We start from the raw sequence: 25,581 nt of genomic DNA on the forward strand, positions 1-25,581 counted from the left end.
CCTGTTTGCACTAACCATTTACTTACTTCTGTTTTTTGCACTAACAACCTAAGAGCGCCTGAAACGGTAAATTTCTTGTCTTGTCTTGTCTTATCTTAAGAATATTGCACAGAAAACGTGTAATATTTAGAGGTTACACTTATTTTATTTAATGATTTATTAATCTGTGTATTAGTAGCATATCAGCAGGTAACTAATCATTATGAAGTACAGATGAGTATACAGTTATGCTGGATTACAGTTTACCCTGTATTATTCACCCAAAGTTCACTCTAAACAACACCAGAGTTACTGACTGTTAACAGTGGATAACAGTAAAGTCAAGTATGTTTTCTCAAACTTAAATTGTAGCGCAACTCTCTCCACAAGTCTTGGCAGTAGGAGTGGTGACAAGCGTGAAGACCTCCGGGGACATTCTGAAAACACTGACTAACACCATGATGTGATCCTTCTGCTCCAGATAAATGATGAGCTGCATTAAACCATGCTCTAATGAAGACGCTGGAGCGGGGGAGAGCTCAGCCGAAGAGAAGAAGGTGGTTATGAAGGATGTTTTGCTGAGGATACCAAGAGACCACAAGAATTGTTTGGTCAGAGAGTCCGAGCAGACATCGCCAGCTCAGCAACGCAATCGACAAAGGAAAAGACGGAGGACTAAGTCGGAGCGAGCTGACAGACAGGTGAGAAGAAGAGCCCAGGAGAAGATTCAAGCTGATGGGCCATGATGGTAATGCGGCAGGACACTCGTGGAGATGCGGTGGCCCGAGTGTATTAGAAGAGAAGAGGAATGTGCCATATATATATATATATATATATATATATATATATATATATATATATATATATATATGTATATCATGACATTTATTTTTCCATTAAAACTTTTAAAATGCCAAGGTTCCCTTTGTTGTTGTTTAAGGAAGTATTAATACAAAAATGTTCATCTTTCCCAGAGTTGTCAAACACCTTGACAAAATGAGCAAGCACAAGCGCTACAGTAGCAATTACGGAGGACAAGTATAAAACCTGGAATGAGTACTAATGGACCCTCAGACGGGGTACTTGCAAATTAGCGTAGCTTTTTTTCAGGGGCGTGTGTAGACGCTGTCCATGAAAAATGGGTGGGGAGTGAAAAACGGAGCCAAAGTCTCAATGGTCCATTGAGAATTGCAAGTCAAAGGGCAAACTGGGTAGAAGTAGTGGCCAGCGTACTTGAACACTTAATTCATGAGAAAGAACATTCAAAAATAATTCTTCGAACGAACACAGTCCAGGCCGAGAGCTCACTTGAATAAGAGCCAAAAACTGAGACACAAGGGAAGTGGGGGCTGGTGGACAAAATATAGGGGGTTTCACATTCAACAATCTCGATTTCACACGAACGACAAAAGAGCAATGTGCTGGTAACCAGTACTTATAAAGGCAGTGACAAAAAATATTAGCAACTACCGTATACACTTGAATTGAATTGAATTTGTTGGAAATAATTGGGGCAAACTTGAGGCACCGATTCTTAAATGCTGATCGGCTGAGTTTCTGGTGTCATGTGACCATTTCTTGTCTATATATAAAAAATATGAAAACCAACTCATAAGAAGGTTGCAAGAGTCATTTACATATAGTCTCAAGTAAGAAAGAGAAACTTGAAGAAAAAGTTCCAGAAGATCAGGATTTTTTGGGAAAATAAATATTCCAGGAGGAGAGTCCAGCAGTATGCGATAAAAAAACAGCTAAGGATGAAAGATTCAAGATCATGTCGAGGAAGAACGGAAGACGTATGAGGTCATTTGAGGAAGATGTGATAAGAGCAGTCCAGAAAGAACTTTTCCAAGGGAGTCGAAACAAGGAGAGCCACGTTATCTGGGCACAGAAATAATTCAACAGAAAGAGAAAATGGACGCAAAGATTAAATAATTAATTCACTCCAGGATGAAAGTCCAATGGAAAAGTTGATTTTGATGTTTCAGAATAGCTCAATTTGATTTTTTGCTTCCACAATGTGACTCTGAATTAAAGTCATCAGGTGAACAGTTCACAATGTCTGACCAGCTCCAGGACCACAGTTCTTCAGGATACTGCAACTCATTCACATGTTGAATTGTGGATTGTCACTTGGATCTCCAGACAATCTCACACCTTCAAAACCACACATTTTGCCACTATCTGATGGGAGCTGATGTCGGGTGAGACGGCTGCCTACTGGGCAAAACTGAGGCTCAAAACATCGCAGGTTTGATCCACTTCCAGACTCACTGTTTTGTTTACATTGGTGGGGTGGAGCCTACCAAACTCAACACTGCACTTTGTGCTGGCCATTTTCTTAAGGAGATTTGTCCGTACTAGAGTCAAGCCAGGGAAGGAGCCACTCTCTTCTTGGCAGATTGCTGGGCTGGCTGGGTAAATTAAGTGGTATCGCCATGTACAGCTGTAATGGTAGTGATTGTGTTTGAGCAGGTGCAAGGATGCCTGGTATGTGCACATAAACCAGCCTTGGATGGATCTGTAAACTGGCAGGCGTGTGTCCTCTTGGTCAGGAGCTCCATCATTAACCAAAAACTGCTTCTTGTGGTTGTTTCTCCACATAGAAACGGTTGGGTTTCGCTGTGGCGAAGACTCTCATAAACACTCATCCAGAATCTACAGATTGTTTTCCTCTGTATATATTAAAACATTAACCCCAGAATTCCAGAACGATTTTTTTTCTTCAGCCACACACGTTCACTCACACCAGCCGCTTCAAAAGTGCATTTTGAGAGAGTATCTAAAATATGATCAGACATCACAGTGGAAACATCTGTTTGCTAGGAAACAATGCCAAGCTGACGCAATGCCTTTTGGGGCATGAAGCATTCAAGGCGATTTCTTCACTCTGGCTCAAGCACATCTTGGGACCACAAGTCTGAATCTCCTCAAGTACTCTTCAGCCAGGAATATATAACTGGCAAAAAATATTGCCAAAACATGAGATTGTGGTGCAAAAGGGAGGGGGCCAACCTACCACACACTCGAGCTCTTTGACAGGCCGATCAAACGCACATTCATTCTACTCAATCGCCCACATCCCTAGCAACGATAAAGTAAAGTCAATGATATGATATGCAAATAACAGTTCAAGGCCTGCTGGCTTAGGCACATGATGGAGTCCCAGGTTTGAATCCCTTATCCTCTTAAGAGCCAAGCTTTTCTTTAGCTATCTGGCTGGATGAATCCAGAGACTTTACTGTACATGCAAAGTCCGGTACCTTTCTGAAAATTCAGACTGTTTAAATATTTCAGATGGTAGCATGTGCCGTAGCTGCCATCTCGTTTTCACTGAAATGGCAATGGGAAGAGATGGGTAGATGAGGCTTCATGAAACGGTGTCCTCATTTCCAGAGGCCACCAGATGGCACTGTCAGCTGTAAAATGTTTGCAGTAATTCAAGGAAGCCTCACATCATTTGTAAACCAAGAGTGTCACCTAGTGGTTTCATCAATCCAGCAGTAATGTTTCATGATGCCTCGTATATCCATCACTAGCAACGGGTAGATGTGGCCATGAAAGTATTACAGAGTTGAAAAGAAAAAAACGTTCTCATTTGTAGACGCATGTCATAAATGTAGCGCAAAGCTGGGTCTAGATTCTGTACACAGAGTGCAATACCTTATTGCTTATTGACAGTCAGATCAAATGCACCATATTTACCACTTAGTCACCAAACCCACAAGCAACCAAAACAAACAAAAGACATAATGTCCTTTCTGAAAATCCATCCATATGCAGCCTGCCAGGTTAATCCTGTGGTTTGCAAATGCCTGACATAACACAACCACATTTAATGGTCACTCGCATTAAACACACACACCCTACCTCTGACACCAAGTGTACACGAAAACACGGTGTAATGCATTGACCACATCTGCTTAAATTGAAATATTATTTGAAACATTGAGGCCATAAACATAACACAAGAAATGTGACAAAATGAAACAATGTAAATATTACAGAAAGTCTTCCCAAATATGTGCTGACACAGGGAATGAAAAGTTGAAGTTATGAAAAAGATTTTTAAAATAATTTCCAAACAAGTTTTGTTGTGTAACATGTCAAACTGGTTGCTGCTGCGAAGCAAACTGATTGTTGCCCACAACCTCCGGATGCATGCTGACCTTGACATTTCGCACTGTTGCTATGGTAACAAATAAGAATGTATATGCAGCCTTAGCTTATTTCCTTCTGTTTGTCTTCTATTCTATGTTCAGTTTCCGTGTATTTTATTGAGTCTTTTTACCTGAAAGGGAGTTTGGCTGTTGTAGTTCTTCACTTCTTTGTCAGCTCCTCGTACCAGCAGCACTCGAGCACAGTTGTCCTGCAGGATGAAGACATGCAGATAAAACACAAAGCAGGGAATACCGACAACAAATCCAACTCCTACTTTGGTCTGAAAGCTTCTTCTGACATTCGGGAGATGTTGCTAGGTGGTTGCAAATCTAAAACATCCCAGTAGAAGAAGCGCAACCAAGCTTCACTCACAGTTGAGCGTGTTTGCTTCTCCACTCCAGTTAGAGGGAGTGAGAAGCAGAGAATAGGTAGAGAGGGAGAAGAATAGAGAGAGGAACAGGGCGCTGGAGAGAGCTGAGGGGTTTGAATCTGCTGCACATCTCGCCCACAAAGTGCTCAACCACGCATGTTCTTCTCTGCGCACACATGAATATAATGACTATTTTAAACAGCAGAGTTGAGGATCACTCACACAGAAAATCAAACACAAACCAGATATTTCACTTCTAATTTTGTGACGTGCGGCAAAGCTATTTTTACATTCCATCTGGTGCAATTGCTTGGTTTTACATATATTTCTAAGCCTCATGTTTAATAGATGATGGTCAAAAATATCAGGAATCTTGAGCGCAGGGGAGAAAATAACAGGCCCAGGGAATGCTGCATAACTAACTTGAATTAAAAAATAGCAGTGAGATGATATAAAAAGACTCCTTATGTAAAAGCTGCAAGGTCATTTCTCAGAGACTCAAGACTGAATCATCGCTGAAAACAAAAAAAAATCCTTGTGAACAAATCCTATTTTTGGAAACACATTAAAATGTGAGATGCAGTTAACAAATCCATAGTAGAAAACTCCACTTGCTGATCATCAACTGTACATACAGAGGTGAAGAACTGTAGTCATTCCTTGAGCTTTGCAGTTGGCGGGTTTCAATCTAACAATGTTATTTTCACGGCAGTTCAAATGAACTCCTCAATAATATGAAACTTAACACCACTTTTCGATGTGCGATCGACGTGCAAGTGTTTGCATTAGGGCTGTGTATTGGCGGGTATCTTGCCATACGATACGTATCACGATATAGGTGTGGTGATACGATACGTTACGGTATATTGCGATGCTGTTCCATCATTTTAAGAGAGATAAATCAGATAATGCAGCAGAATATGATGTGCATGAAAACCAGTCTATTGTACGGAGCCCTGGAAGTGACATGCATGTGTTTATTTTTTTTGGATGTGGCATGCAGGACTGTATTGTTTTTGCCCGAGATAACAGTTATCTCGAGAAAATTTTTATCTCAAGATACCATCGTAAATGTCAGCGCATGTGTATCTCGAGATAAAAATTATCTCGAGATACAAATTACCTCGAGAAAACCGTTATCTCGGGAGGCCACCACTTCATCTGCCTTTGCCTAGTCGGTCAGCTGTTTATAACAGCGCCACCTCCAGGGACAAGAGCAGACTGCAGCGCATCGTACGTTCTGCTGAGAAAGTGATCGGTTGCAGCCTGCCACCTCTTCAGGACCTGTATGCCTCCAGGACCTAGAGACGTGCAGGTCGGATCAGAGCCGACCCTTCTCACCCTGGACATGGACTGTTTGTTCCTCTTCCCTCTGGCAGGAGGCTACGGTCCATCCAGACCAGAACCTCCCGTCACAGGAACAGCTTCTTCCCCTTGGCCGTCAGACTGTTGAATTTGTGAACAGCCTTGTTGTTATTTTATTTTATTTTATTTTATTTTTTTGTCAGCACTTTATTCCAAAACACTTTCCTAGTTGGTGGGCTCCCCACTGACCATGGCAATAAAGTTGATTCTGATTCTGGTTATTGGGGATAGTTTGAAACCAGCAGGCTTCACTACTGCCGGCCAAAGATCTGATGTGATCGTCTGAGTTGATCTGTGAGCAAAACAACCACCCAAAAACTTGGAAGGTGTTTTAGCAAATATTGATCATAGGGCAAAGGAGCTCCACTGGGATCTTGGCAGGTTTGGAAGGATTTGTAATCTGATCAAAAATGTGCTGTAGTTCAACATTGTCTTCAGAATGCTGTATAATAGTGATGGATCAATGAGGTTCCTTGTCACAGTATTGAAGGGTTGATAAGGTTTCATGAAACGGTGTCCTGATTTTCAGAGGCCACCAGATGGCGCTGTCTGCTGTAAAATGTTTGGACTTCAACAACTAATTCAATGAAACCTCACATTATTTCTAAAGCAAGAGCGCCATCTAGTGGCCTCTGAAAACTGCTTAGGTATCATGAAACCCAGCAATACTGTTTCATGATACCTCATCTACCCATCACTACTTTATAAGATTGTTGAAGCCTGTGGTTCAACCAACATGACTGGCATTCTGACAATTGAGATTTGGCTTCACCGCATCAGCGTTGAGTTTGGGCAGGGAGTTAGGGAGTCTCGACACAATTTTTGCTGCATGTGCACGTAATGACAGTAGATTTAATAGTTGTAACATCAGTGAAGAAGTTAATGTCATAGTCTGTGTTTGTCTGTCCATCTGCAAGTTCACTAAATAACCAAAGCACAGAAAAACTTTTGTTTTCTAGTCAGTAATGCAAACATTTAAATTATGGACACTCCAAATGTTAAGTCAGTACTTATGCAAGCAACTTAATAGTAACACCTAGTGCTGGGTGGATGAGGTATGAAACAGTATTGCAGGGTTGATGACACATTGTCCTAATTTTCAATTATTAGGTTTCATTGAATTAGTTGTTTAAGTCAAAACATGAGACTTGGACACAGAAGACAGCGCCACCTGGTGCTTTCTGAAAATCAGGACAACTGTTCTATACTGTGTCATGAAACCTCATCTACCCTTAACTAGTGACACCATTATGTATCGCACGCACAGTCCTGCAGAGGTCGATGGTGAGTCTTAAAACGACCATGTGCTCTAAAGTGAACGACAACTATCCGACGTGTCCACATTCATATGAACCCATGCAACGACAACTAGACAACCGCGATACAACATCCACTTCCACTTCACTACGTTACATCACAGCCCATCATGAGTTGACATTAAAAAAGCTGGTTTACAAAGGAAATTGCTTCCACAATTAGCAGTGAAATTAGCCTTTTAAAAAAAGCCATAATGACGAAGTCAGGCCTTAAATCTAGAGGCTCCTCAGATGAAGATCCAGCCAAGTTACTCGGTCCAGCAGGAGAATATATAAGCAGCCTGGTCGGAACTGTGTGTCAGCAAAAACGTCAACATGATGAGAGATAATGAGAGCAAGGCGAAGCACGTCAGCTGCATGTCACGTCCTGCAAGTGTTTTCTGCCCAGCACCTGCCTGTGTTTGCAGACAGGTGCTCTTCAGGTAGCTTGTTTCATTAAAACACACCGATGCACCGCTCCCTCACCTGGTTGTACAGGGCGCAGATGTGAAGCGCTGTGTTCCCTGAGGCGTTTTGTGCACTCATGTCAGAGCCGTAGAACAGCAGATGCTCCAGATGTTGAACGTTTCCATGGCGACAAGCCTGCAACATATACACCCTGCAGTGAAGCGTCTGTAACACAAGAGGTCACTGTGCAGCAGGAGATGAAGAGCAGTCGCAGCCTCGGTTTGAACCCTGAAGATGATCAATTCGGCAGGCGGAGAGAAGGACATGAAAAATAAGTGGAAGAAAAACATGGATAATAATTTCAGAAAAAAACAATTTATAAAATAATACATTATGTTTCTAGTAAAGTGAGTGTGAAACCATGGAATGGAAAAATTAACCCCATGACCTGAAAGGTGATTCAGCCTCCATTCTGTTCCTGGACAACAACACCTCCACAACACAATCTCTCACCCAGAACTACCCTCAAAACTGGCCACGGGACCAACAGCAGAAAACACCCCCAACTTAAAAGGACTATATAACATCCATATAAACATATGAACAATGACCCGTCATGCTCTTCCTCTGAGTTTCTACGCGTCAACTGAGTTTCAACGTTCAGCAGGATTAGCCACTGGAGCAATAGGAGATCAACCTTTTCCCTGCAGGAGGCTGAGCAATTTTTAGAAGGAGGAATGGTTTGCCCACTTTTCTGGCACTGTCCCAGTCGCCCGTGCGCCGCTGAAGAAGTGAGTCAGCCATGACAGCCATCGATGTCTCATCACCACATGCTAAACGTGGGAAAAGATTTCTAACCGATTCTAAACAATATAAGCAGGAATAAGTTAGAATTAGGACAAATTGAGTGTCGACCAGATTCCACGAAACCCTTGACATCATGTTTCATTGAACCACATCGCCGCTACGTCCATGTCTATTTCATAAGAAACACAGTTTTGTACATGCAAACAAGGGTCTCATTGCATCATGACTTTTGAATTTCATAGTTACTTAACTCTTTGTTTAATGTTGCTAATCATTAGTTTTCCATTTCGCCTGCATCTGTTTTATACGCGTCAAACAACGTCAGGTACAGTAGGCGCTAGAATCTCAGCTAACTGGCCCTCAGAGGGAAACGGCTGGACACCAGTGCTGAACATCCTTGAGAGTTGCTGAAACGTTTCACACAGTTGGGTTGTAAACATGAACAAGCTGCTCCTCTCCAGTTCTCACAACCACTGTCTCATAAACATGCGAGAAAACCAACATCCAGGACCAGCACCAGGATCCGAAGCCTGGGAGTTGTTTAACAAAAACAGACACAGTGTTATTCATCATAATGAACAGACAGCTGCTGTATTTTTATATATATTTTTTTTATTTTTAGGTCAAATTTCTGGCTTGTGCTGCTCCAAAAGTTGCAACGTACGACACGCCCCCGAACAGCTGTCATGGCGATAAAAACCATTGATGTGAAAATGATTTTTAGCATCAAAGAAACAATGAGGCGGAGGAGCCGAGTCACATCCAGCTGGATAAATCTGCAGCTTCATTTGTCAGATGCTTATCTTTTTTTCTCGTTCGACGAGCTCATTGTACACACACGCTTATATAACGGATTCCGGAGACGGAGATTACACGCACCAACAGGCATAATGCCAATAGTTTATAGATGACTGCCTACTTATTGTTTATATTCGTCCTCAGCAACATAGATGACACATTTCAGCGAAAATACCAAGTGAGAATTTAAGAGTTTTTACAGGCAAAATTAATTAAACAGAATACATGTATATATATATATATATATATATATATATATATATATATATATATATATATATATATATATATATAATGGTATAATGGTTTCTTGTGTAAGGTTTTTGTGTAAATGTCCACACACGTGTCAAACTCTAGAAAGGGCCTGAAACGTCAACATTATTGGAAAGCATGACACAGCAATGCAACCCTTGAAGATCGTTGAAGAATCCACTGCTTAAGGGCCAATAGATGGCGATAAGCACAGCATCTGATGCAGAGGAAAGAGAATTCAATGAAGGTGGATGCATGAGAGGAAACTCATAGTGTAGTTTTCTTTTTTTTGTTTAGTGAAATATCACACTCAGTGCAGATATTATTGGATATTATTACTACTAACCTCCAAGAAATTAAAACCGGATTGATTGTTCCAACCGGTTTCATCCTGTGAAAAGGAGCAGTAGCTATGAACTGTTCAGTAGCTGTCAGTTCTATTGATCTTAAAGACAGATCTACTGAGAAGCTAAGTCCAGGCAAAGCAGGATCGTTTTTCATTGATCAATGTTTTGATTGCAAACTAATAACTGTGCTCGTCTGATTAAACTCACATACATCAAGATCAACAAAAGGTCTGGGGGCCAAAACTGGCCGACCAAGCCATTTTGTGTGGCCATCAAGCGCCTTAAACGTCCACAGTTCGCTTAATTCAGTGCAGTGTCTTTGATGTTTGCTGTGTGTCTTTAATGTCTTGGCAGTCTTTTGTGTCTTTGTTTCCTTTGACTGTGAATGAATTTCCCCACTGAGGGACACATAAAGGACATCTAAACTATCACGCTGCATTCTTTTCAAACCAGAGATTCAAAATGTCGTCAAATAAGAGAGGGAACTTTTATGAGAATCAGATCATGGCGGAACACTTTATCCAACTTTTAATCGTGATCAGAACTTCAGTGGCCATGAAGAAGCAATGCTCATCCTTGTCCGTCCTGGTGAAACAGTACTGCAGGGTTTGACTAGTGATGGGCTGATGAGGCTTCATGATACAGCGCCCTCAGTTTTAAAAGCCCTCTAGATGGCACTCTCTGCTCTAAAATCATTGGTTTTGCACAGCGACTCCATGAAATCTGAAGAGCGCCACCTACTGAGTGCTGAAAATAAGTACACTGTTTCATGAAACCTCATCAACCCTTCAGTACTTTGGCGATATATGCTTTTTCAGTGCTCCAGACTGAGGCAGAACAGTTAAGATGAAGGTGTTCTTATACAATTACTATCACTTGTGTGGCCCTGGTAACGCAATGCACCTTTGGAGTGTGTGTTTGTTCTACAGTATGAAATTGATTGTTTGAAAATCTAAAAATAAATGTGTTTATGTGTTCTGCTTTCAGCAATGAATAAAACAACAATAAAAGTGGGACAAACCGACCCCAGTGTAACACACTGGAGACACTAGACAATGCTTCATTAACACAAGAGCGCAACATCAACAAAGATGAAAAGTAATTCTGACAGCAGACTATTTCCCAGCAGGACTCCAGACAATTGAAGATAACCTTCAATACCATGGTATGAATTTGTTGTTGAGTGTGTGAGTGTTTGTTTACCTGGTGAACCTCGTGCCAGCCGTTCTCGTCCTGGCAACAGACGGCGGCGTGGTGGTTGAGGAGAAGCTCGCAGCAGCCGGGGTCTCCGCCAACCACCACACTGTGGTACAGAGGGGTCAGTCCTCGACTGTCCTTGTAGTCTGGAGAGCCTCCCAGGTCCAGCAGCGTCTGAAATAGTTCATATGACTCTAGAAGGTGGCAAGGGAAACACAGCGTTTTCTGCACTGACATCTCACCATGAGAGCAAGCTGGTTCTTGGAGCGAGCCGCTTTGTGGAGCGCAGTCAGGCCATCTTTGGCCCTGAAGTCCAGGTGAGCTCCTCCGTTTTTAAGCACTTTGATCAGATCCGCCGTGTTGTCCAGGTGCGCAGCAAACGTGAGAGGACTTTCTGCAGGAACAAAAATATGTTCTTACTTTTACAAACCACAGCTCTCTATACGTTATCATTACACTTCAGTCTTAACATGTATTCTCACAGTTAAAGGTGCTAAATCACAGTTTTTAACATTCAACTGTTTCTACTCCGCAACAGCCGACGTGTTTTATTCAGGAACCTGCGAAACAAGGAATGTGACTTCTATTGCTCATTGTTAGCCAGTTTGTGTCGCATCACTTTCTGTTTGTCTCCCTCTCAAGAGCGAGTTACAGGAGAAGATGAGGAGGAGACCAGATCGCCCCGCAGTTTAGGCTCAATTGTCGAGTTTGTTTCCAGACAAAATGAATCTTCATTCTCATTAGAAGCGTAATCAGCATCTCCAACACGGACGGCCAGCGCGTTTGAGCCAATTACATTCGAATTAAGCAGTTTAGCTTTCAGATAAATTAGCACCGATGACGATAACAGCAAGTGAGTTTCACTGCGGCAGTGGTCCAGCGCTCTCTGGACAAACTCCAAACAGAATTGTGTGTGCAGCCGTGCATTTGACTTGATCTTTCCAAGGGCATCGTTTTCATCGAGACATGAATGAAAAATGAAAAATTGCAATGAACATTAAGAGTTTTGATCTTTAAAATCATTTTAGTTTGAGGTCATTTGTACTTCATAGCGGTTATTTTACCCTAATGACGCTTGAAAGACGGGAATTATTGATTTGGAAATCACCTGGATTTGCAAGTAAACCTGTTTATATTCTAAATGGCGACTCTAAGGAAAAGAGTGAAAAGTGAAGTGGGGTAAATTGTGGCCAAGAGGAAAGTGAAACATCCCATTTTTCAGCGGAATCCCCGACTGGAATGTGATTGATTTTGTGTTTTACCTGTCATGTGAAAATGTCATCGACCTATTACGCAGTTTCAAATAGCGGTTCTGTTCGGCAACACCAGCCAGTCACTCCAAACATGCCTCATTGGGACCAGCTGACTCATACACCCCACTGCTGAGTCACCAATTTCTCCTGCTTCGCTGCTCAGACTTGACCAAAGTGACTGGAGCATTGCAAAACAAAAGAGCTTTCAATGGAAATAGTATTAGCCAGCTGCTCTCAATGCTCCCTCGTGTCACCTTTCACCGTACGGCTTATTCTCCCTTGATGCTCTTTCACAACACTGACCACAGAAGACAATAGCAGCGACTTCCAGCTGCAATTTTGAAAAAATGATGGGGCATCCAGCCAGAGTGGGCGATATGACGGTGTTAGGTCGTGAACTATTAGAACATGCTGACGATTTGCCAAAGCGAGGATATTGTACGGACCGCCTCGGTCACATATCGATCTATGCTGATGCTAGCGCATGTCGTCTTGCAACAACTCACCGTCGGAGCTGACAAGCTGGTGAAAGGCACAACTTGCTAACTAGTGCTCACGGTGCTAACTTAGCTAACGGCTAATGTGACGTCTCACTTGAAACCTTTTTAGAGAATCATGGAGCATCAAAATGAAAACACTCAAAAGAGTCATTTCTGGTATAAAGCAATCTTTGCGAATGAATTCTGCCAGTAAGCTGCCCTAAACAAGAAAAAAGAAGGTACATTACGAACCGTATGCCCAACACACTGTCGACGTTTGATCATTTCTATTGAGAATCGTAAAGTTTGCATTGTCATTTGAAACTTTTCACAAAAGCTTTTGAGTGCTTATCAAAACACATTTTATGCCGGTCCTTTTGTCATTGCTTATGTTCTATGGACATGCTGGTTTGTTTTTTTTATGACTTTTTATAGACAAATAGTTGGTTGCAATGAGCAGAGACTAGGCAACTATTTGTAACAGTTTTATTTAAAATACATATTCATGACAAAATGTCACAAAAATTATTGACTGAAAGAAAGGGGAGGGGAACAACTGTGATAAAACAATAGTAAAAGGTATAAGAATTTAAACAAATGAATTCAAAACAACAACCCATGGGCAAGAAGGAAATAGTACCCTATTTGGAAGAAGAACAACTGAAAACTACATATTATTATAAAGTTTAAATCTGAGGAAATGACATATCATTTTCAAAAAGTATATGATGATGGTTTTTAAGAAAAATGCCCGAAAATGTGCCTGACTTATGAATATAGTGAAGAATAAAAAGCTAAAATTGAACGTAAATAACTAATAAAGAATCCTGATGGAATCTTCGGGTCAGGACGTGTATTTAAAATAGAGGGACGTTCAAGATCACAACACACAAAGAAGCAACATGTAAAAAGTAGACAAAGCTGTGTCCACTCTGAAGAGGATCCTATTAAAAGAGAGGCCACACCTCGTCATCTTTATGAAACGTTTGACCAAATCTGTGCGTCTGTGCACTGTCTATTAAATGTTAATTCATTCTCAGCATGGCGGCCTCAGCGGGAGGGTCTCTGCTTCTAAAAGCATTCAGAATTAATTTCCCTCTGAGTAGACAAAGGCGGCATATCTGAACTGGTTCACACGCGCCTGTCCTTCTATTGATCAGATCAGTTTTGAGTGGAAAGTCTGCGCTGACTCAGCTCAAATCTCTCCTCAACAACCTTCCTGCGCCTGTATTTTCCTCGACAGGCCTGTCTCTCCAACATTCATTTAACACTTGTGAATCGCCCGCTGAAGGGAAAGTGTCCTCTGGAGAGTTTTGAAAGACGTTAAACACACACACACAGGAACATTAGTTGGGGTCTAGTTGACTACTTTGGCGAACATGTCTGCAGAGGTCAGTGCCTAGCAAGTCTCTGAATTACTGGCAACCTCAGACATTTAGGTTTATCACCTCAGAAAATGCAACCTGCCATCTGAGTCTAAGCCTTTTATCGACAACAAAAAGTCTACTGAGGTCAGGAGACTATTGAACTTGCTTAAAACTGAAGTTTAAGGTACAGAAGTGAGTGAAACAAAATTTGAGTGAGTCAGTTTGACACCTTACACAGTGGAGAGGATCTTGTCTCCTGCTCGACTTGGTTAAATGGAGTCTGAGCAGCTGAGGCAAACCCCCCCGATGGGAACTGATGAGACACCAATCCATTCTTAATAAAACAGTTCAAACCTCATCCTGTATCACTGATGGAACCAGATGCCAGGAGAGAAGCTCACCAACTTTCGTCTTCTGGCTGGAACACTTAAAACTTCACAAATTTAGAAAAGTGTAAAAGATGAAATTCTCACTCTCTGGTCCTCGCTCAACTTACTTCTCTCTCTTTCTCACTTCACGATTAGAACTTTCCCTGCCTTTTGGCCTGTGTGAGACCAAATGATTTTCCATAGCATGGATATAAACACAACATAGCTGTTTGTAAAATTAGCTAGTTCACTCCAAACAAACCAGAATTCCTGAGTAGCATTACACGTGCAAGATTGTATTACACATTTTAGCATTAGTGATGCATAGATGAGGTATTGAGAGACAAGGCTTTTAGCTAGTATTTTGAGACAGGGTGTCCAAAACCCCACCCCCAACCCATAACCCCGCCCCTAACTCCACCTCCTGCTGACACACCATGTCAACGACAGACAACTAAAAACTTGCTTTGCAAAAAACAAAGCTGTAACCATGATTGATAAACAAGCATCTGAGTCAAATAACAAACGTTAACAGACATGGACTCAGTAACAGTAACACTTTGAGATGCAGGGGTCCCCTGGGCAACTGTTTTACTTGGCTGACCCTGACGAATTAAAAAACAAAAATCACAATAACAATAATAAATATTTTCATAATGATTCTTTCCCTTACTACAAGCAATTGTGTGTACGGCCTTGTGTCTACACCTCTATTCATTTTACATTTACATCCCATCAAATATCAAATATGGCGCAATGGCCAAAATACGGTTGTGAAAGGTTCAAGAATTTGGATCATATTAGGCGAAATTACCACCAGGTGGAAACACAATTTAATGTCAACCAGTGAGATGACACTACAAGTTGGGCGGTTTTAAGTGCTGGAGGGAGTCCATTTTTTCATGTTTTGCAGTTTAGACGCCCTCTAGCTATAAGCCTGCATGAAGCAGTACTGCAAGTTCCATAAAACAGTGTCCTAACTTTTGGAGGCCACCTGGTAGCGCTCTTGGTTTTGAAATGATGCGAGGATTCATTGAATTAGTTCTTTAAGTCCAAACATTTTGCAGCAGATATCTGGTGGCCTCTGGAAATCAGGTCGCTGTTTCATGAAACCTGCAGTATTGTTCCATGACACATCTTCTACCAATCACAACTATAAATCATAACATAGTCATAACATAAATCATCAAGTGTGTGTGGCATTTCAAGTGGAATGTGTACATTAAAAAGAAGTTATAGAAGCTTGACTTTAAAGAAATGTTGTCTCCTCTTTTCTCTTGTTTCCTCAGTTCCCCTGAAAACACTGCTCAAAGGAACCGTGACAGAATAAGAGCCATGGAAAAGTTCATTGATGCAGAAGGGAGGAGCAGGAATGCTGAAGCAAAAAATGCAGATGGAGCGTCTGAATGCAATTGAACAGGTAAAACGGACCACTGTGTGACCAAATGAGGTCGCTCATTCTGATAAACCCGGTTCCTTTCCAACCTGGTGTGCCACAGATGAGTTAAGATAAAAACACAACTTGTTTTTATACCTCCCTCGGCCGCCACTAAAAAGTGCAGCAGTGTTGTAGTAGTATTTATTTCTCAGTGATCACAGCAGCCGCTGTCTCCTCTGGCCCTCTTGTTGACAGAGGCTGCCGCCTGTTTATTCCTGTTGACTCACGTCGCCAAATGTTGACAGATCGCACAGATATTTTCCTCTCTCTGAGCCGTCCACCGATGTGACTGAACATTTATGAGCCCCGGCTACAATCTGACATTCAGCGGCAGGTCAAACGTCTGCGGCGTTATTGCTGCTGTCGGTGCGTAAAATGTTGCTGATGAGAGAAATGTCAAGTGCCAGCATGACCTCTGATGCAGATCTCAAAAACACAGTTGACCTTTTGGAAAATATAATAATCGTCTCCTGCAACCTAAATTTCTTACCAGTGTCATTAATACAATAACCCTCTCTCTGCCCTCTCACTTTCTCACCCGGTTCTGTCCTGTCAGAGGTAGTGATGGGTCGATGAGGCATCATGAAACAGTACTGCAGGGTGGATTAAAACACAGTCCCAATGTTCAGAGTCCACTAGGTGGTGAGTCAATGCAAGGTTTCATTGAATTACTGGTACCAAACATTTTACAGCAGACAGTCTATGAACTGCATAGAATTCTTAAATATATGTTTAACTGAATAATGTATTATTTTCAAAATAGATGTCTAAAATCTGATGGACCGAATCAGTCTATTGTGAGTCTTACATTTTGTCCACTTGAGGCTACCGTAGTGCTACCTGCCTGAGTTGTTGAGGCTAAAATGAACGAGGAATACATTTATTTCACAGACAACTCTGTTGAGTCTTCTTCAATTAATCTTTAATCAACTAATAACAATACAATAAAATTAACCAATAAGTTAATTCCCTGAGTTGCAAAGCACATAATGTTCAGTAAAGTGGTATGAAAACAACAATAAAAAGTCCTCCTAGCAACATTACTTTTCGGGAGTCTGTGAAGTCGATATCAATCCTTGAGCACGTTTGACCTACAAGGCTCTGTTTCCAAATCAATTCCAACCTGAGGAACCAAACACCCGGTCCTCAGCTACAGGTGCAAAGGAATGTTGGCTCATTCTTGAGCGATGCATATTGGATCCATAGCGACTGGTTTCCTCCACCACAATGAATCTATGATGCGACACTTGCTGCACAGCCATTATTGATGTTGGCGAGGAGGAAGGTGAGAGGAAGATTTCTAATGTCGGTGCGAGGACACTTCAGGAGACTGTTCAGCAGCGGGGCTCGAGTGCCTTATCAATTAAGGGGAAAATCATCTCCCACCGTTTGTGGTTATTTAAAACACGGGTTATGAGATATAATTAATCTCCAGAGCGGAGCCGCTGCACTTATAGTTGCTAGGCTACACAATCAACCTGCAGCCAGAAGTGAGTTGTTGGGAGAACTTTGAAACTATTTGAACTGAACTGTTGAGCCACCTCTCTCAACAACAGCGTTTTCATAGTTCTCCGGTTTTGTGTGAATATATGTCATAAAAATGAGCGTTTATATATATATATATAATTATGGTATTGGTATTATATACCAATTATGGTGTTGCTAACTGTGGGTGCCCAATAGAGGGCAGTCAGTGCTTCATGAGGATTAATTCCTGCCTAGTATGTTGGTAATACACATATGAATAAGTCTACTGAAAGAAAATGTATCTTCCTGAATTTAAGTGTTACTTTTATTTATTGAAGTTTCACCACTTCATTCTCTTTTTTTCTTCTTTGCATTTTTACATTGACAGCATCTCTTGTCCCTCAAAATAATCAAAGAAAAGTATTTTTTTTAAATATTGTGTAACTATTTAACTAACTGTTTTAACTATTTTTGGTGTTCATGCCGATTGGTGGCTCCTCAGGAGCCCCAGGTTTAGACAAATCAACCTCATTAGCTATGTTTGAATTCGTCTTTTGCGACAATAGTCGCTTGTGTTGTTCGGTTTGGTGGCTCTGACGGGAAGCATACCGCAACAAAAAAGCAACAACTTAGCCTAGCGCAGCTAATTGCCCTGGAGTAGGCCCATTGATGCTCCCTTTACGAACGAAATTGTACCCATCCGTTTTGAACTGTTACTGATCACATGCTTCCATGCGCTCTTTGTATTGGTATTTCTGTTCACCAATATATCCACCAGGGTGAGCAGCCCAAAGTCAAAAGTTTATGACAACAACAAACTCCAAAACTCACATGGCGCCTGTGGAAGGGTATTGATAATGTACTTCTTGCAAAAAAGAGGAAAGCGTTGTAGGAGGTGGTGGTCGGTGAGCCTGTTAAATACAGAGGTGCCTCGGTTTTTGAACGTCTCGGAATTCAAACAATTTGTAATTCGAACAAAAATTTCAAGATTTTTTTTGCTTCGGATTTCGAACGAAAAACCAGAACTCGAACGCCCCTGAAAAAAGCTGGAAAAAACATAACGTGCGTGGACGGATCAGCTGACCCATGACGCGCTTTGTTATTGTGTATAACGCAGCCTCTGTATGCAGACGTGTCCCGTGTCCTGTCTACGCACTGGACCGTGGTGGAGTGTCACAGTTCACTTCTCGAACGGCTGTCTGGAACGGATTGTGGTCGAGAACCGAGATACCACTGTATATTGTGACTGGAGGACGGAGAATTTCCACCATTGTTATGTCTTCTTCGTTTCTTACTAGAGCGAAGTATCAGGTAGTAACAACAACACTGCCCCCCATGGTTTCCAGTGGTACTGCTCTGCTTGGTCAATAAGCTTATCAATAAGCTTTGTGGAAATGTGCAGAAATACGAAGGAAATGAAGGCAGAGTTCGGACAGAAAGATCCATCTGTATCCCGATCCATACGTAACATTGAGTATAAATAGTCTGATGGGTCTAAATGGGACTGTGTGCTATTGAGAAAAAGCTGTTGCTTCTTTCCCTGTCACTGTGTCTCCACAGCAGAGGTGGTTGATATGTTTAACACGTTTGTGACTGGAAGTATATACTGTGGAAGTATATACATACATCAATTAACCACCGCTTAATCCTGCTCAGCAATCATTGGGCGAGACGTGGGAACACCCTGGACAGGTTGCCAGTCCATTCCAGGGCACACACACACTCACACCATTCGAACACACACACACGCACACCAAGGGGCAATTTCATAGAGTTCAATTAACCTAGTGAGTTTTTTTCCAGTTGACTAAAGATCCTTTGGCAGAAGTCTAGGTAGCTTTGTGATAACTCACATGCATCAAACTCAAGGCCCGGGGTCCAGATATGGGCCGCCACATTTTGTGCAGCCTGCAAAAATTAGAAATGCATCCTGTTGATCAAACTCAAAACTATTTTGAAGCGCACCAAAAACTCACCAACGAAGTACAACCGAACGCTTGGGTATGTGTAGAGTAGAGTGTTTTGAGTGAGGTGGCCATTTTGTCAACATATTTAACACATTGTTGCAGGACCTGGTCTGTGTTTTTGTCTCTTGAGCAACTGAACATCAGTGATTCCTAAGATCACAAACCACACTCAAGTGTAGGACAGAAAATGTCTTTTGAAGAAAATGTGGTGGAACTACACTCAAGTGACAGCTCATGTTTCCACAAACATCACTCGCGAACAAGTCAGTGGCACGTCTACTTGTAATTGGTACATTTGGTAAAACTGTCCTTTCATTCGGAAGAATATTTATCAAATGTGTAGTGTCCGATGGTCGTGTGGTCGTACCGCCTGTGTCGCCATCATGGTAGTTGGGATCAAAGCCCCTGTCCAGCAGCTTGGCCACTTTGTCCACCTGGTTGTTCTGGACCAGCTCCATGAATTTCCTCAGATTGGCCTGCAGACACAGGGAACAAACAGAGGTCCATGAACAAGAGCTGAGAGACGGAGAACGCTGGAGAGTGGACCAGTTAAGAAAACGTGAGGAGATGACAGCAGGCTGTAGAGGAGAAGATGCTGGGCTTTGTTTCCAGGCCGCAGGATAAAAATAGATTAGAGAGCAGCTCCCTGAACGCGGGAACCAGGGAGAGGAATGAGACAGCAGAAGTGAAGCAGGATGGGAGAGGACAAGCACTTTTCAAAGTTTGGATTTCATTTCTAAACAACTTGACAATGCCATGTATTCATGACTCATTTTTCATCACTTGCCGCACGACGGCTAATAGGTATCAAAGACAGAGAGGGACAGGAAAGGGGTCGTGCTTGAAATTAGACTCAGCTGGTGGCAAGAGTTGTAAAAATCACTGACGCAGATAAAAGAATGAAAAAAAAATTCATTGCATGCACGGAATTATCTCTAACTAGTGGAGACAAAGCAAAGAGATGAAGGTCCTGCTGCGACATTTCCAAGTGTACAAGGACATTTTGGGCAAAGAAATTACTATCTCAGAAAGTTATTCTTAGGAGCACCAGGTGGCGCTGCCAGAGAGAAAACATTTCGAGTAAGTGTTAGACCAGACCTCGGCAAAGTGCGGCCCGGGGGCCATATGCGGCCCGATGCCGCTGTATTTAAGCAGCCCTTTTGACTTCAGACTAAAAGTATAACTGATATGTTGGAATTTGTCTGCATTATTTTGTTCTTTATCTTTTAGTCCCCAGCACCACTTCAGCAGTAAATACAGCATGTTCTTGTTTGAAGACTATAATTTTCTCCTTTTCATTGGCCATTTTTGTGAATTTTGAAGGAAATATATTTTGAAATGCATTTTTTAATCTTTTACGCCTGGTCCATAGTTATGTTGATTTATATTCAAATTACATGCATATAAAATGAAATATTTCAATAGGTTTCATGGCATATTTACACTTCTTAATATCCTGAGGCTCATTTCTTAAGTTTGTATTTTGGATAATTTTCCGTCATGTTTTGTAGCCATCGATGTCTTTCTTTTGATGATGGCCCCTTATAACAATTACAGTTTTTTGACCAGGGGTCACCAACATGGTGCCCACCGGCACCAGGAGGCCCGCAGAGACAGAGGGCCCATGGAGCGTTTAAAAACAAAGCCATAAATAATATGAAATGTAATAACCATGTTATTATGCTTGATTTTTCCTTACACCATTGGTAATTATTGTGAAAACTATCACTGTGTATCATGATTTCAGACGTGTGTGCTGATCCGATGGTAGCCCTTCAGGGTCACACAGTGCCCTTGGAGGTAGCTTGCGGTTGCTAAAAGGTTGGTGGGCCCTGACTTGAACAGTGAGAGGTCACTTTCGGATCTTAAACAAAAACAGCTATGCATGACATTAAATTGGGTCTGAAACTGGTGGCTTTTGTGATGGCGATGCAACCGATCAAAGACAACCAGGAAGAAACAGGCCACCTGTAGTCTCTTAAATGGTTAAAGCACCATCTTGGTCCAATATTAAATTAACCCCATAGGCATCAGTAAGTACTCAACTTCAACATCACTATTTCAAAAGGTTGTAGCTTGAAAAGTTTGTACATGCTGCGAGTGCACTGTCACGTCCAACATGTTGCAAGGACACGCCCTCAAATGTTGCTTAGATTGAAGTGACAGGCGTCCGCCATGTGGCTGTGTAAAGTACACCAGGCTCTGTATTTGCAGGCGTATAAATGCAGTGATGTAGCGTATCACAATTTAAAAGGGTTAAATATTAAACATTTTAAAAGGCTGTGTGGTTGTTGACGCTTTAACTGGTTAAGTTGAAGTCTTACTTTAATTCTAATAGGAATCTCTACCCACAGCGACACGTGCTGTTATGGAGGTTGAGCTTCTAAAAAAGCTTCTAAAAAATCAAATTGATTTGAGCACATTTGTTACAGTTTCTGCAGGAAATTACTTCATATGAAGAGAGTGGCGCGGCAAACAATCAAATATTAGTGGCTGGTTTTCCTTCTTGCAACTGAAAAAAGGAAGTGACAGTGTTTAACTACACAACTTCATAAGTCATAACTAAGCTCTATCACTTTCATTGTTCAAGTGGATTCCATGCCAGTTCACTTTTGTTTTGTTGCTTCTCTTCTGTGTTTCCTGCTTGCACTTTGTCTTATTTTCTGCGTCTAGTTCTCAAACACAAACCGGCTGTGATCAGGCAGTAAGGGGAATATTAAAAGTCCCGGCTCCACCGATCACTAAAGTTGATTGTAAATCCTGATGGACACAGAACAGATTTTTATTTTTATTTTGAGTTGACTTCAGGAGTCAAACTTGGCTTGCTACATCGTGATTCATGCGAATGAAGACAATTCATTAACCATGTTCTTTATCAGGATGGTGCCATCGAATGAGATGACTTCATCTCCGGAGCGTGGGGAAAAGTGACGGCGGAGAAAGGCAGCAACACAAAAAAGAAGCGACAACAATTCCCTCGCTGATATTGGAGTCTTTGTGCTTCCCGTGGCTGCGTCAGGCTAATAACAACACTCAAATATGAAGTGGCTGCGAGACCCCACGGGGCAGGAGCCTTCGCTACTGAAGGAAAACAGTCAGACCAAGGGGGTTTCATCCATCAGCAAAAAAAGACAAGACGAGCGGTGCATCCACTGATATCAGCGCTAACTGTGTTTATTGTCAAGTACTTGATTTTCAACGTAATAATCGGTCTCCTGCAGGAAGGAATTGAAGACAATTATTTCCTGGAGGCCGCAGCAGGAGGCAGAGCAGAACAACAATTGCTTTGTTTGGAGCCTCAAAACCAGCAGAAGAAAAGTTTCTTTCAAGTTTTCACCTACGATGCCGTTATGCTTCATAACTGAAACTGACTTGTTTGCATCAGAGTCAGAAGTGAGTTGACGAAAGTGACGTTGATTGATTGGGACTAAAAGCAAACAGGAATGAAATGCTTTTACTTTGTCTGGTCCCCCTCTCTGGAGATATCCAGTTCTTTCTCTCGGCCCACTCACTTCACTTCAGTCTTTTTGAAATGGAAAACCAGCCTGGAGGGCGAAACGCAGGTCTTTGTATTTTATTTTACTTAAGTTACTATGATATCCGAGTCTCTCTGACTTTTTTTTCCCCTTCATTTGAGGGCTAAAATGTGGGCTACGAGTGTTTGTGCAGTCAGCTTGCAGTTAGCTGTGTTGAGTCAAAGTCAATAAACACAGTTTATTGCAGCACATTTCTATTATTTAAGTACATTTTTCTCAATATTCACTGCAAGCATATTCATGGGTATATATTCACATTGATTTGACGTTCGAGTATTTTGCGATACAACTCAAGGAACACAAGGAATTTAACATCAGACACATTTAACATCTTTCACAGAAATTTGCTGTGCTGAAATACTGAACTGAATGAACTTTTTTAAGCTAAACCTAGTGAGGAATCATGACACAGTATTCATGAAATAGTGTACTTATTTCCAGATGCTACTAGGAGGTTTCATTGAATTAGTTAAGTCCAAACATTTTATAGCAGACAGTGCCATCTGGTGGCCTTTGAAAATCAGGACAGTGTTTCATGAAACCTCGCCGACCCTTCACCACTGTGTCATGAAACCTCATTAATCCATCACTAGCCAATATCATGAGGCAGTAATTGAAGTCAAACAACATGATTTAACGAAACAACACAGTGTTTGAGAGCTTAAAACGTTGGATGCGGTGTTTAGCAGCACTGTTTGTTTACATGCAGAGGAGCCTTACACATCTGTCTCCCTCTCCAACATCAGCAGACAGGACTCTACGTAAACACCTAATGAAGTAAGACACTTGACAGCAGCACATGCCAAGAATGAAGAAATCCCATTCAGCGTGTACAGTAACACAACTTTTGTTGTTGCTAAATGCTTGCATGCTAGATGCCTGTGAACTCTGCAGTTTCACTACTTGTAATTCCACTGATTCCATTCCACATTTTGCAGGAGACTATCAGTGCAAGGGACAGCAAATTTCGGCAGACAACAACAAGCTCAGACACAGCACACGGATTGGTTGGATTGAGAATTTCCAATCCATCAAAAACGTTGGGATCAGAGCTTGATGAACATTGGATCGGATCATTCAAATTCCCAACATTGGTGCACACATTCAAAAGGACTTCAGTCAGGATCTCACCTTAGTGTGAAGCTTCGCGATCTGCTTCTCATCCACGTTGGGCTGTCGGTACACGCGGCTTTTGTATCGGAACTGCAGGGCAAAACAAATTAAACATTTCATTGTGTTGATAAAGGCTGGCAGGGGTCACCAAACTGTTCCAGAGAGGGCCACAGTGGGTGCAGTTTCTTGATCTAACCCATCAAACTCACACAGTTTAACCAATTATGTCAGCTGAAACAGGCAGCATCTGACTGACAGTCAACTTCAGACTGCAGGGAGAAGTGTGTGTGCTAGCCGGGTTGGAACAAAAACCGACACCCACTTGAGTCCTCGAGGCAGTTTGGCCACCCCTGCTGTAAACAGGAGAAAAAAAAGTGTTTTACAGATTCTGTGAAACTGTTCAGGATTGTTATAAGTTTTCCTACGAACTCCAGTACGTAATACATGTCAGAACTTGGTCCTCACATGGGAAGCTTAAGCCACACCGCCCTCCGCATGGGACATACAGTACGTAAACAAAAAATATGAACGGGAGTCAATGGAGAGACGGAAGTTATTTTGTGATCAAGCTTGAAATATGCTCGAGATCTCACATATGATGCCTATGAATTTGACTGGTGTTGACCGGAATCAAAAATGACTAGGTTTTGTGTGATATGTATTAGTGAAGTACCATGCCCATCACAGGCTCTGACTCGATAGTCGGTCGAGGGAGAGCCAGCAGGCGGGACAAGCTCCACAGAGTCACGGAAAGTGTTGAACAATGTCAGCTAATGTTCGCTAGCTTCTACCTTTAATGATCTAGTACCTTTGGTACCATCTGTCGTAGCACCAGGGCAGTGGGATTCTGCTGTGACGTCACGCAAGCCATGTTTGATACGTAGACCAAACAATGACTTATTTCTCAAGCAAATAGATCGTAAATTACATGACAAATTTGGTCAAAACTCAGATCATTAGTTATCATCTAAATTGTGATACAGCAGAGGTGTGATCTGGAGCATGAGGCTAAAGTGGACCAGCCAATAACTTTTTGCTTCTCATAGACTGCCATCCATTTTTTTTCCAATCTTAGGCCCCATGGACCGAGCGGGATGGGCAGAGACTAAGGGCGGTTTCACACTGCGAACTCTGTCTCAAGACAAAGCGCATTCAGCTCAGAAGTCCGAGGTGTGAACACAAGCGAGTCAGGTTTTGGCCACAGACTTGATACCGGCTGGAGAGCTGCACCTTGTCTCGGGAAACTCTCCGCCGGGGGTCAGCTTCTCGCCTCAGACGACTCGGTGCTAGATGCCTGAAACTACGTGTACAAGGCGACACTACACAAACATGATAAATGCCCGGCAGTAAAGGGTCTGATCACATGTTTTCACCTTTATAGGCTGATCAACATTTGATTTTATTGATAGACACATTCGCTTAAATGAATAATGAATAACTCGTAGTGCTAAGAAGTGAATGAGAAATAAGGAGGTCAAGCCAATGGCGGTAAATAGGTTGTCACACGGCTCATGACGTACTTCGTCGTGGGTCACAAACCAGCTACTTGGCACTAAGCGCTGCCAGCTGAGGAGAAAAAAAGGGCATTGCCTGAGGTGCAGTGGTGCGAGGCTG

At 42.0% G+C, this 25,581-nt stretch overlaps 1 protein-coding gene across 5 annotated transcripts in view; it reads right to left on the reverse strand.

The window, feature by feature from the left end:
- Positions 1-25,581, reverse strand: part of LOC128752236 (SH3 and multiple ankyrin repeat domains protein 2-like) — a 145,977-nt gene that overhangs the window by 75,359 nt on the left and 45,037 nt on the right. For all 5 annotated transcript variants that reach the window (XM_053853225.1, XM_053853227.1, XM_053853226.1 and 2 more), the window contains exons 4-9: positions 23,986-24,057; positions 19,686-19,794; positions 11,222-11,373; positions 10,986-11,153; positions 7,657-7,773; positions 4,271-4,348 (exon numbers count right to left, since the gene is read on the reverse strand). In XM_053853225.1, the coding sequence (XP_053709200.1) occupies positions 4,271-4,348; positions 7,657-7,773; positions 10,986-11,153; positions 11,222-11,373; positions 19,686-19,794; positions 23,986-24,057 (696 nt within the window). The remainder of the gene's footprint in view (positions 1-4,270; positions 4,349-7,656; positions 7,774-10,985; positions 11,154-11,221; positions 11,374-19,685; positions 19,795-23,985; positions 24,058-25,581) is intronic.

This window comes from Synchiropus splendidus, chromosome 1, assembly GCF_027744825.2.
Source record: "Synchiropus splendidus isolate RoL2022-P1 chromosome 1, RoL_Sspl_1.0, whole genome shotgun sequence".
Taxonomy (NCBI): Eukaryota; Metazoa; Chordata; class Actinopteri; order Syngnathiformes; family Callionymidae; genus Synchiropus; species Synchiropus splendidus.